Source organism: Melanerpes formicivorus, unplaced genomic scaffold (assembly GCF_026170545.1).
Source record: "Melanerpes formicivorus ecotype bairdi unplaced genomic scaffold, bMelFor1.0.p_v2 SCAF_23, whole genome shotgun sequence".
NCBI classification, from domain to species: domain Eukaryota; kingdom Metazoa; phylum Chordata; class Aves; order Piciformes; family Picidae; genus Melanerpes; species Melanerpes formicivorus.
Genome location: NW_027142375.1, coordinates 8,511,362 through 8,524,182, shown reverse-complemented (window position 1 = coordinate 8,524,182; position 12,821 = coordinate 8,511,362). Strand labels below are relative to the sequence as shown.

At 41.0% G+C, this 12,821-nt stretch overlaps 1 protein-coding gene across 3 annotated transcripts in view; it reads left to right on the top strand.

Annotated features, from left to right (window-relative positions):
• ITGB8 (integrin subunit beta 8) overlaps window positions 1-12,821 on the top strand; it is a 50,340-nt gene that overhangs the window by 21,341 nt on the left and 16,178 nt on the right. For all 3 annotated transcript variants that reach the window (XM_068152466.1, XM_068152465.1, XM_068152464.1), the window contains exons 4-8: window positions 86-332; window positions 1,782-1,947; window positions 5,199-5,357; window positions 10,858-10,953; window positions 11,048-11,137. In XM_068152466.1, coding sequence (XP_068008567.1) covers window positions 86-332; window positions 1,782-1,947; window positions 5,199-5,357; window positions 10,858-10,953; window positions 11,048-11,137 — 758 coding nt within the window. The remainder of the gene's footprint in view (window positions 1-85; window positions 333-1,781; window positions 1,948-5,198; window positions 5,358-10,857; window positions 10,954-11,047; window positions 11,138-12,821) is intronic.

The following is a 12,821-nucleotide window of genomic DNA, read 5'->3' as shown; positions in this document are numbered from 1 at the left end:
GCTGAGGTTGCTACAAAAATAAATTGTTTTTTAAGAGTGTCTATGCACAAATAGTAAATAAACTCATTTGTTTCCTTTGAATCAGGAAGTGAAGCAAGCTTTATGTTGAAAGTTCGTCCTCTAGAGAAATACCCTGTGGATCTTTATTATTTAGTGGATGTCTCAGCCTCTATGCACAACAATATAGAGAAGTTAAATTCCGTTGGGTTTGCTTTGTCTAAAAAGATGGAGAACATTTCTCTTGATTTTCGACTTGGATTTGGATCCTATGTGGATAAAACTGTGTCACCCTATATTAGCATTCATCCAGGTAGAATCCACAACCAATGCAGGTATGTTGTCTTTGTATATTTACTGCATGACAGGGAAAGTATTTAATTACACAAACATGTATTACACATATTTACTTTTAAAGCTCTTAAGACTCTGCCTTTTTTTTTCATTGTACCTTGGTTCTCCAATAAAGTTCTTAGGAAAGTGCTGAAAATTGTTACACAGGGGTTACTTCTTAAGTGTCTGGTGAGTGATTTTAGAAGAGCTGTTCCTCTATCAGCAAAAATATGTTCCTCAGCAAAACCAGCCAAGGAGCATATTGGTTTGGTATATTTGAATATGTTTTGCTTTTAATATTATAGTCAGCTCTTGTGTTCTTAGTTATTTTGGGTATGTTGCCTTGATTAATCAGAAAGCTCTGTACTTTCTGACCTGGGACTTCTCTTGTGTTGTGAGATCATGTATTCATTAGCTCTTGTCTTAAAACTTTTGTGCTTTTTTATATGTGATGCAGTTTCTTTCAGTTCACTTAATGTGAGCAAAAATGATCCTCTGATTTAATTCCACAATTGTAATATGAATGAACTCCCATTTCAAATAGGAAAGATGTTCTGACTTGCGTTTCTTTTTCATGCCATGTCATGAAAAAGATCAAGATCATGATCATGATCATGTGAGGGATCACTTTCAAAACCCTCTGGCAAACAAGATTATTCACAACAAATTCAAATCTGAATAAAATGTAATGCAACAGAAATTAAGTGAGTTGGATGAAACCTGCTCAACATCGCTGAATTAGAAGAGCACTTCAGCTTGTGTAGTAAATTCCACTGCTCTAAATAGGTCACAGAGCAATGACCTGTAGAAGTGCTGTGGCATAAGATTCCCTAAGTCAGACTTCATACTTTCTGCCTTAGACATGATTTCAAACAGTATCGTTTACAACCAAAATGTTACTTTCAATTGTTTCCCATCCCTTTAATGAGGTAACTTTCACTATTCTCAACATTCATTTTACTTGCATTTACTTACTGCTAGTGGATGTAGGAACTTAAATTTTATGTTGATTTTGACACAGTAGCCTGTGTGGCAGGTATTAAAGGAGCTCAGTGTTGTGATGGCCTTTCTCAGGATAATGGGCTGTTGTGAGCTCCTTCTTAGGATAAGGAAAAGCAAAGCAGTCCCCCTCTGTAGATGTTCGAAAAGGGATCATGTACACTCTTGAGATCATGCCATCACTCTGTGTTTCTTTTCATTCTGTACAGAAACAAATATTAACTAAGTTCTATTCTATACATTTCCATTTAAAAAATCAAAATGAATTAGAACTAATTCCCACTGCACTTTATCTCACATAGTTATTCTTCTTTCTTTCAGTATTTGTTTTGCTCTGCATATATACATCTGCATTAGTCACGGGATTTGATGGGTTAATAGGGATACAATATCTCCTTAAAATGGAAAATATGGAATGTATTAGACTTTTGCTTTGTTTTATTTTTATACAGTGATTATAATTTAGATTGTATGCCTCCTCATGGTTATATTCACGTGCTATCCCTGACTGACAATATAGCAGAATTCAGAAATGCAGTGAATAAACAAAAAATTTCTGGGAATATTGATACACCTGAAGGCGGTTTTGATGCCATGCTCCAAGCAGCTGTGTGCCAGGTAAAGAACTTAGTAAAAAGAGGCCTTAAAATAGTACCAATATTTTTTTCCTTCTTTGCCATTATTTCCACTTTAAGTATACATTTCTTTTTCCCATTGCAACTAAAAAAGGAGAGCATAAGGAAGTTTTTTTCAATATTGGTTAATAACGTTCTTCAAATTTTGGCTTTAACCAGCCCAGCCTTCCTGCTTGAACAAACACATGTGTTAATTCAGAGAATTACAAAATTAATTGCAAAAGTCATTAAAACCTTCCTTGTGTTCCTAAGTGAAGACATACCAACTGACATTTCTTCTGCTCAAGAGTGTATTTGAAAACTGAAGCATCAGTTATACATTGCAAGTTTGCTGATGACACCAAGCTGTGTGGTGCAGCAGACACGCTGGAGGGAAGGGATGCCATCCAGAGGGACCTTGACAGGCTGGAGAGGTGGGCACAAGCCAACCTCATGAGGTTCAGTAAGACCAAGTGCAGGGTCCTGCATCTGGGTTGAGGCAATCCCAGGCACAAATACGGGCTGGGCGGCGACTGGCTGGAAAGCAGCCCTGAGGAGAGAGGAATAGAATAGAATAGAATAGAATAGAATAGAATAGAATAGAATAGAATAGACCAGACCAGACCAGACCAGACCAGACCAGACCAGACCAGACCAGACCAGGTTGGAAGAGACCTTCAAGATCATTGAGTCCAACCTATCATCCAACACCACCTAATCAACTAACCCATGCAACCAAGCACCCTGTCAAGTCTCCTCCTGAACACCTCCAGCGATGGCGATTCCACCACCTCCCCGGGCAGCCCATTCCACTGGGCAATCACTCTCTCTGTGTAAAACTTCCTCCTGATCTCCCGCCTGAACCTCCCCTGGTGCAGCTTCAGACTGTGTCCTCTTGTTCTGGTGCTGACTGCCTGGGAGAAGAGACCAACATCTGCCTGTCTACAACCTCCCTTCAGGTAGTTGTAGAGAGCAATAAGGTCACCCCTGAGTCTCCTCTTCTCCAGGCTAAGCAGCCCCAGCTTCCTCAGCCTCCCCTCATAGGGCTTGTGTTCCAAACCCCTCACCACCTTTGTTGCCCTTCTCTGGACACGCTCCAGCAAGTCAACATCCTTCCTAAACTGTGGGGCCCAGAACTGGACCCAGGACTCAAGGTGTGGCCTAAGCTGTGCAGTGTACAGGGGCAGAATGACCTCCCTGCTCCTGCTGGACACACTGTTCCTGATGCAGGCCAGGATGCCATTGGCCTTCCTGGCCACCTGGGCACACTGCAGGCTCATGTTCAGCCTACCATCAGCCAGCACCCCCAGGTCCCTCTCTGCCTGGCTGCTCTCCAGCCACTCTGACCCCAGCCTGTAGCACTGCATGGGGTTGTTGTGGCCAATGTGCAGAACCCGGCACTTGGATGTGTTCAGTCTCATGCCGTTGGATTCTGCCCATCTGTCCAGCCTGTCGAGGTCCCTCTGCAGAGCCTCTCTACCCTCCAGCAGATCCACTCCTGCCCCCAGCTTGGTGTCATCAGCAAATTTACTGATGATAGACTCAATGCCCTCATCCAGATCATCAATAAAGATGTTAAAGAGGACGGGGCCCAGCACTGATCCCTGCGGTACTCCACTAGTGACTGGCCGCCAGCTGGATGTGGCACCATTCACCACCACTCTCTGGGCTCGGCCCTCCAGCCAGTTCCTAACCCATCGCAGTGTGCTCCCGTCCAAGCCATGGGCTGACAGCTTGGCCAGGAGTGCTGGTGGACGATTGGCCTGGTTTTGTTTTCAAATTTTGATAAGCTGTAAAGCAGGTAGATAAATGCCACTCTTCCTGAGTGCTCCCAGCTGTTGCAAAAAGAACTATTCTGGAACTTTGGAAAAATGCCTTAAAATTCAGTGTTGCTCATTGAACACATTCCACATTTATGAGATGAGAGCTCTAGAATAATACATGGTTCCAAAAAACAATGGAATGGAAGCATTCCTAAGAATGGGGAGGTTTTCCTGCTAACTGAATTGTGAACCAAAATGGATGAGAACAATGCACAATTCATAATGACCATCATGATGTATAATTTACAGTGCTGTCACTTTGCCTACAATAGAACTTCACCCCCTGCTCCATCTTGCTTTCACCAATACATACTTGTTGCAAACAGCAGCACATTAGGACATGAAAGTACTTTAAACTTTGGGTTGCCATGACATATGTAGGTAGAAGTCTTGAGCTGATAATGTAAAATGATGGAGTCTTAAGAGCAAGAAGTTTCTGGTGCTGGAGAAGAATTTGGCATTATTTAAGATGCAACCTGTTTATAAATCAAACTTAAAATACTCCTTCTTTAGGGGAATGCTATCTAGGATTGTCAGAAGGAGGCTGATACCTAATGTGTAAACTGGAAAAGATACCACACCCCTCTGTACTTACCATCCCTACTGTTATGAGATACTTAACCATGCAGACAGGGAATGAGCTGGAGAAGGAAGCTAAATCACTCTGCAAAGCAAACAAGATGGTAAAGAGTAAGTCACAAAGCCTGGCTGAGTACAGGGGTGGTATTGCAGATACACATGTCACATGAGGTGAAAGATACCTGGCAGTCTTGAGGGAATTGAGAGGGGCAATAATAAAACACAGGACAAGGTGATTTGTGGGTGCCACTAGAGTTTGATTTAAAACAGTTTGTTCCTTTTAGGAGAATAAAATATTATGGAAATAAAAATTTGCTATTAAACCCTCAGGATGGTGAACAGATGTAGTATTTTGCTGCATAATACAGATTGTCTCAATTTGCAGGTGCATGAAGACACTCAGATTTTAGTTTATTTGTTTGTTGGCCATATGCCAATGTCTCTTCTGGAAAGCTGTACAGGAAAAAGAAATTCTAGGTGATGAGATTATGACGTAAATATAAAGCAAAAATAGAGGAGGGCAGCAAGTACCAATATGAACAAATGCATATTTATCTGTCAGAATGCTTTCTGCATCCTAGACATACACAGTGTGGCAGCTGTTACCTATGCTCACTATCAAATGTGTAACTTGTATGTGTTTTGAGAGACCTTTCTTTAAAGAGCAATGAAAGTGGTAAGTGTATCTCAGGCTCACAGTGTTAGTTTTCAGACATAGGCCACAATGCACATTTCCACATTCCAGTGCAGCTAAGCAGTGTAATACCTAAAAGAAGACTTTTGACACTCATTTTTCATTTTGTTGTTCATTGTTTTTACTGCTCTCTTATGCTTAATTTGGTTTTCTTTTTAGAGCCATATTGGGTGGCGTAAAGAAGCGAAGCGACTGCTTCTTGTGATGACAGATCAGACTTCCCATCTGGCCCTGGACAGTAAATTAGCAGGGATTGTAATTCCCCATGATGGAAACTGTCATTTGAAAGATAATGTGTACGTCAAAGCTACGAGTATGGTAAGGTATATGTCATAGATTCTGCCTTCAGAGAAGCAGTGTAAAATCATAAAGGAGGTTTCTAAACTGCTGTCAAATCATTGCTTTTATTTCAGTTATTAGAATAGTACTTTTCCAGGTAAGCAAGTTGTGAAAGGAAGAATCATCCACCTGGAAATATGACCATATGTTTTTTGTCTGGGATAAAGTATTTTGGAGTCTGAGACACAGCAGAGGAGAATATGTCGCTGGGATTGGTGTGGGGCTTTTATTACTGTTTTATAGTAATGAACAGTTCTTACATGCATATATAAGGATTGCCTGATCCTGCTAATGAAAGAAAGGTAGTGGTCTTTTATGGTCAGAAGATGCATAGTTGCACTGAATGAAAAGGCTTGGTGAAATTAAACCAGAAAGTGTAGAACAGCAATGAGCTAATTCAGCCATGATGAGCTAGAAGATACTCTCGTGCCACAAAGCTGTGCTGTAGCATTAAATACGTTTGAGTCTCACACTATAAAGCCAATATGTGGTATTACATAGAATTACATAGAATTACACAGAATAAACCAGGTTGGAAGAGATCTTCAAGATCATCGTGTCCAACCCATCAACCAATCCAACCCACCTAAACAACTAAACCATGGCACCAAGCACCCCATCAAGTCTCCTCCTGAAAACCTCCAATGACGGCGACTCCACCACCTCCCCGGGCAGCCCATTCCAATGGGCAATGACTCTTTCTGTATAGAACTTCTTCCTAACATCCAACCTAAACCTCCCCTGGCACAGCCTGAGACTGTGTCCTCTTGTTCTGGTACTGGCTGCCTGGGAGAAGAGACCAACATCTGCCTGTCTACAATCTCCCTTCAGGTAGTTGTAGAGAGTAATAAGGCCACCCCTGAGTCTCCTCTTCTCAAACCTGTGCAAAAAAATTGCAACCAATTCACTATAGCAAAACAGTACACCTTCAGGTACTTTTAGCTTTCAAGTGACAAGTGACTGAAGAATCATTCATTTTAAGAAACATGAATCACTACTTATTTGCCGGAAAACAGAAATATGGTATCATTAGAGCACATTACAGTTTTATTCTGTTTGCTGTGCTTAGTCAAATTATATAGCCTGTGTTCAGCCCAAGCCAGCAATGGGCTGGTGAAGTCAGTGGGGGCTGCGTGTAAGTTAGGCTAGGCCTGAATTCATTCCCAGCAACTGGTGTTTACAAGGATGGTGGGGCCACAGGAAGCGTGGCTGTGCTGTGTGTGATCACGAAATACGGGAAGTTTCTGGGAATTGGTGGGTGTTCTGGACCTTGCTGAGCAGAGGAGGGAGCTGACTGTGTGCTGACAGGAAGGTTGTTTGGATTCCTGATTATCTGATGTTCTTGCATTCATGTACTCCCTCTGTCACCTCTTGGATATTCCCTTGCAGATGTTAGGATTGTTTCCCTCTAGCGAGTCTGTTCGGTTTCGGTATTCCTACAGTGTCCCTGGGATAAAACCAACCCTTTCCTCCCTTCTACTAAAAGCAAGTGATCATGAAACCTTCCTTTCCCAAAGCAGAATATGCTTACAGGTTATGGTGTCCCTGCCTCTTAAGGGAGTTTTTTTGTGGTTTTGTTTTGGGGGTTTGGGGTTTTTTTGGCTTGCTTTGTTTATTTGTTTTGTTGTTGTTAATGTTGGTTTGGGAGGTTTTTATTCCCTACTTCCCTGCTTATTAAACAGTTGCTGAAGATGCAGCTCTTTTTCTGGTGTTCAGGATTCCCTTGGTAGTAAAGATACTGTCTGTTCAACCTGGATTTATTTATTATCCAACTTGAGAAATTAATCACCAGTATAAGATACAAACAAAGTTAATGAATCTCTTTCTAAGTACCTATGATAGATTGATGGCTGACTGAAGAAAGACTTTGAACTTACATTTTGAATTCTGTTTGGGAAGATCCTGCCCTTGGGAAGATTACTGCCCTGGATGGAAAAAGAAATTTCCATGATTATTGCTCTTAAGGCCTTTTATGAAATGAAATGAGGTAGGCTTTTCAGCCACCCAAATCAAATGACCTTGAAAGATGCTTAGATCTGCGGTGACTCATTTCAGCCCATGTGTTTTCTGACTGCCATCTCAGAGTTTGTTGGTTTTTTTAACCAGGGTCTAATTCTCACATGCCCACATGTAACAGGGGTGGTAAGAGAAAAGGGCCAGAATGGAAATCTCTCTCAGTATCAAATATTTTCTGGAGTAGCTTTGATATAACACAATAGTGTCTGTAAAGATAGGTGTACCAGTTTTCTTCTTCTTTTTTTCCTTTCTGTTTTCACTGGTGTGTGTGATTATTAATACTCCTAGGGATCCATAAAGAAGCTTCAAATTAACAAGTAAAATTGATATGGTGGGTAAAATACTATTTGATGGTTAAATAAAATGTCACCAAAGGCTATCACCTTTTTAAAAAATAAATCATATGAGAGATATTTTTGCTTTCTCTTTTCCTTATCTAGTTTGGTTGTGCTATGCTAAATCAAAGAGCCACCTGTAATCACATTACTTTCCTTCTTAGATTGTAGTAGTCTTGAGAAGATAGCCATTTGGCATGTATTTATTATGTCCTTGTGCCAGTCAAGAGGACTTTGTTTTAATTATTTGCATAAGCTTAGCCATTACATCAGAGATGTTTCCAGTTAGTCACTTTGCTGCCTGTTTCTTTTTAACTTTTGCTTAGCAGTCATGCAGAGGTCAGCAAAGACAACATAGACAGGAAAGGAATCTAGTCCATTTTAATGAGATCTGTGCTTGGTTAACTCCCTTTCTGAAATACTTAACATCTGTATTAGTTATCTTCTCAGCTCAACACAGTAGGTTAAAATAGTAAGATGAATGATGTAATTCAAACAAGAAAGATGATCTAAAATGAAAGTACATTCACCTGAGTAGTCATAGGAAGAGATAAGATAAAAACACATAATAAAGTATAGCAAGGTTTTCACATTAAGCATAGCAAGGCTCTATGAGTGACCAAGAATTCATTATGTCATCTTTTTACATGCTTAAAAGAAAAAAGATAGTGTGGGTCTGTTGATGCTTTTATATTGAAACTCCCTTCTGATAAAAAGAACAAAATTCTTTCTAATCTGAAGTGAGACTGTAATATGCTACTAACCAAGCTGGGCACACTTGTGTGTTAGAACTGACAAGCAGATGAAGGTTTAGCTTTTCTTGTAAGTTTGGGGGTCCAATCCGTGCAGCCCTTGCACATCTATGCATGTCATCTCTTGACTTCAGGAAGCTCCATCTGAACAAAGTTTTGCTTCGTGAGAGCATGGAAACCTATTTCTGATACTGCTAATGCTAGAGTTCTGCTCTTAGTTGTAGAGATGTTAAGGGACCACTCTGCTGGAATTTGAACATGTCTAGAGTCACATGTTAAAAGCAGGAAGACTGGCCTATTTGACCACCGTCTTGTGATCTCTCAAGAGTACTCCTGTCACTCATACATTTACAGTGCAGGAGTTATATGCAGAACATCTGGCTTCACTCACCTATGGCCTTGGATCACCTAGTGTGTCTGTGGCAGGAGGTATATGCAGAACATCTGCCTTCACTCACCTATGGCCTTGGATCACCTAGTGTGTCTGTGGCAGGAGGTATATGCAGAACATCTGCCTTCATTTACTCCTGGCCTTGAAGTTGTCTGTGGTCTGCAGCCAGTTGAATGTGTGCACCATGGAGGCTCACCACTGTGCTCTGTGGTCATGGAGAAGGAAGGAGGTTCTAGTATTGTGCTCTAGGCTACTGAAAATATCAATAACGCCACAGTTGCTGCAGTTCACCCACAGCTACTGTGTAGTGAGAATGCATGCTCACTGGACCCTCATGTATGGCACACTCTCCAGCTGCAGCTGTAAGAAGGCACATTTACTGCTGTTACCTACCTTCCGTCCCTTGTCTTAAGGAATGCTATCTCCTACCAAAGGGCAGAAATGTTGAGCATGGACCTTGACTAAGATCAAATTGCAGCAAGAAACTCCTTTGTTCTTTTTATACGCGACTCTTTATCATGGTGCAATGTGATGGAAAATGGATTTTGCTCCCTTGCATAAGTCAGTCTCAGATGTCTTGCGAGGCATTCAGATTACTTCAGATTTGCAGGGTGTCTGGAGTAACAAGTATCATTGAGGAGAATTTAATTGGGCAGGGAAACTGTGTGTGCAAGAGAGAGACAGTATGGGGCAGGTGGTGAAAGATACCAGGAAAAGAAAGCATAAGTATAGAGGGGAAAGAGCTTGAAGGATTTGACATAAGTGGAAGTGTCCAGATGGTATTTCTGTCAGGGGAAACACAGGTCAGGGCCCCAGTCACTTCTCTAAATTTAGTCATGAATTCTAAGTGTTGAATTTACTTCTTGGAAGGTGTTTTTGAATGTATGGTAAATAAGCAGTAACTTTCAGATGCAATTTGTTTGAGAGCGCTGGAGCTGGAGGGTTCTCACATAGCCCAGGTGTACAAAGCCCACTGGGACTGCACAAACACTCTTGTGCTTCCCCAGATCTTGGATGAAGGGATAATGTACCTCTTACTCTCAAAGACATGTCAGACTTCTCAATAAGAAGTGTAGAAGGATAGGTCAGTGGCAGAGGACACACTGTCATAAGTACTTCACCAAACAGAGCAATATCATTACTGGGAAGAGATGTGAAATTCATGGTACCTTCTTCAAACACAAGTATCACGGTATCACAGTATAACTTAGGTTGGAAAGGACCTCGAGGATCATCGAGTCCAACCCATCAACACAGACCCCATGACTAGACCATGGCACCAAGTGCCACGTCCAATCTCCTCTTGAACGCCTCCAGGGACGGTGACTCTACCACCTAAGTGTCATTAGGAAAACATTGATGGTTGTAACGGTGAGGCCTGGAGACATCGCTCCTACGGCAGGTCTTGCACACACAGAGGAGAAAGCTGTCAGTAATAAATAAGATATGTACAGAGTAAAGACATTGCTAGAACGTGACCCAGTGGCTGCATTTAGCTGATGTGTCTGAGCCCTTCTGCCAATACACATTTCTGAGAAACAAACTTAATTACTCACCTTGCTGTTCCCAAAAGCACACCTCATCTCAGTGCCCTCATATGGTACTTTCTCCCTGACTTTCACTCAGGAATTCACCTATTACTCTCAGGAGTCTTGTTAGTCTTCTAGATAGACCATGGACAATACCTTAGCCATACCTCTTCAGCATCAGTCTCAAAATAGTACTGTATGAGGCCCACTGTGCAGAACCCCTGCACAGCCTGCAACAGATAACCCTGTCACAGTCTTAACTGATGCTCTAATGATTTATTTTTGTCATGATCTGTTCATTTAGTGGCTTCCACCTTCTTTTGGATGTAGGCTGAGCATAGTTCTGTACATTTAGAAATAAAGATTGGGGGGGATTTTGGAATCCTACAATGTGTCATATGTGAAATCTGAGGGGTTTCCCTTCTAATCTGCTGCCTTCTCTGTTGTATTTTGCAGGAGCATCCATCTCTTGGGCAGCTGTCTGAAAAATTGATTGACAATAACATCAATGTTATTTTTGCAGTCCAAGGAAGCCAGTTCCATTGGTATAAAGTAGGTTAGAAACCTGATTTGTTTTTCCAGTTTTGAAAGCATAATATTTATATTAAAAATGAAAACTGTGCAATAATGATTGTATTTTTCATAGGATCTGTTACCTCTGCTGCCTGGCACTGTTGCAAGACAGATAGAGTCACAAGCAGCAAATCTCAATGATTTGGTGGTAGAAGCCTATCAGGTATGATCAGAGTGACAATGTTTTATGTAGTTATTTGTGCAGAGAGTTGGTACCTTTTGTAGCCTGAGCTTGGAATTTCCTGGATCTTGGCTTTTATCTGAAATCCACAAGTAAAAGTTCCTACTTTTCTGAATATCCAGGTTGGTAGGTGACACTGTCACATGATAACTGTCAAATTCTCAGGCCATCAGTATCTCAAAGCCAAGAGGCAGCACTTCTATTCTAAGGATGCTTCTAAATATGCTCTTTTATTCTCTGCCCCTGTTGCTGTGTGTCTTTGAAAGAACTTAAATGTTGGCACCTCAGATCATTACTTACAGACCAGACACACTGTTAAGGTATGTAAATTCAGATCAGAAGGACAATGTAGTGTCTAGAAGGTTTTACAGCATAATGCTTAGAAAATGGACAACAGTTGAGATTTTACAAGGAGGTAACTTGACAGCAGTGGGTATTGTGTGGAGCAGAATTTACACTGCACAAAGCAGTGTAGTGTCTCTGAGTTTTGAGGCATGGCAGGGATTTGGGAGAGAACAATGGAAATAGCTTTGTCAAGTCTCATGGGGAGTTCTCAGCTGAAAGTAATGGTATGGGACAGAAAGTAATAGTTTGGGAAAGAGTATAAATTAATATTTCATTAATGACTGACACGGAATGGCAGCTTCAAAGTGGGAACTGGTATCTTGATAGTGAATGAAAGGTAGCCTGATAAGAAGGTACCCAAACAGCTTTTAAAATTAAGACAAGTTGTATATATTTGATGTATTAGAGATAAGGAGCCCCCAGAGCAGTACCAAAATGAGCATGATGTGTTAGATGGTTGAGTGATGGTGAAGTGTGCAGGTTGTGCAAACATGCAAACGCAGAAGTTAAAAACGCTGTTACAAAGCCATATGCAAGGTATGGACACATATCACATGATTTTCAATTAATTGGACATGGGAAGCTGAAATTATCCATTGTACTAGGTTAACCATCTAAATCAGGCTATTTGCTTTCAACAAATTGGCTGTAACAAAGAGCCAAGTCTCAACTCTCTTCCCAGTCAATAGAGTGGGTTTGTGCACATTTTTCTCACTGTCATGTTGGAAACATTATACAGAAGGCCAAGACATTCTAAAATAGAGGAGATTAGGTGCAGGGAAATTGCAGAGTTGTCATTGGTGGTGTACTTTCTCAAATAAAATCCAAGAATCTCTTCTTGAATATGGAAGTTTGGGGAAAATTGCTGGGCAAAAAAAATTGAAGATCATAGTCCTTTTGTATGCCACTTCTACACAGTCCATCCTAAAACCTGTCCTGGTTTTTAGAGCACAGTCCAGGGCAAACATTCAAGGAGAGGAAATGAAAATTTACAAAATAATTATTGAGATCAATGGAAGATTCTGTGGGACTTTCCTGTTCCAGCCACCCCCAGTTTGCTCATGCCTTGTTTCAGTGATTTAGACACTGTGTTCCTTCCCGTCCTAAACTTTATTGCATTTGACACTTTGAAATTTTTATCATAGCTCTAAGAGCTTGTGATATCCAAACACAGAGTGAACACAGGGCTTGAATGTTTTGCTTTCTTGAAAGCAAAAGTACTTAGATAAGAAGTTGATGTTCAGTGACAGTGGGCCTCTTGCACTCTTGTTCTAAGCAGGGAAACCTTAGGCTTAGTTGTGGAAAACCCTGGCTGAAAAAA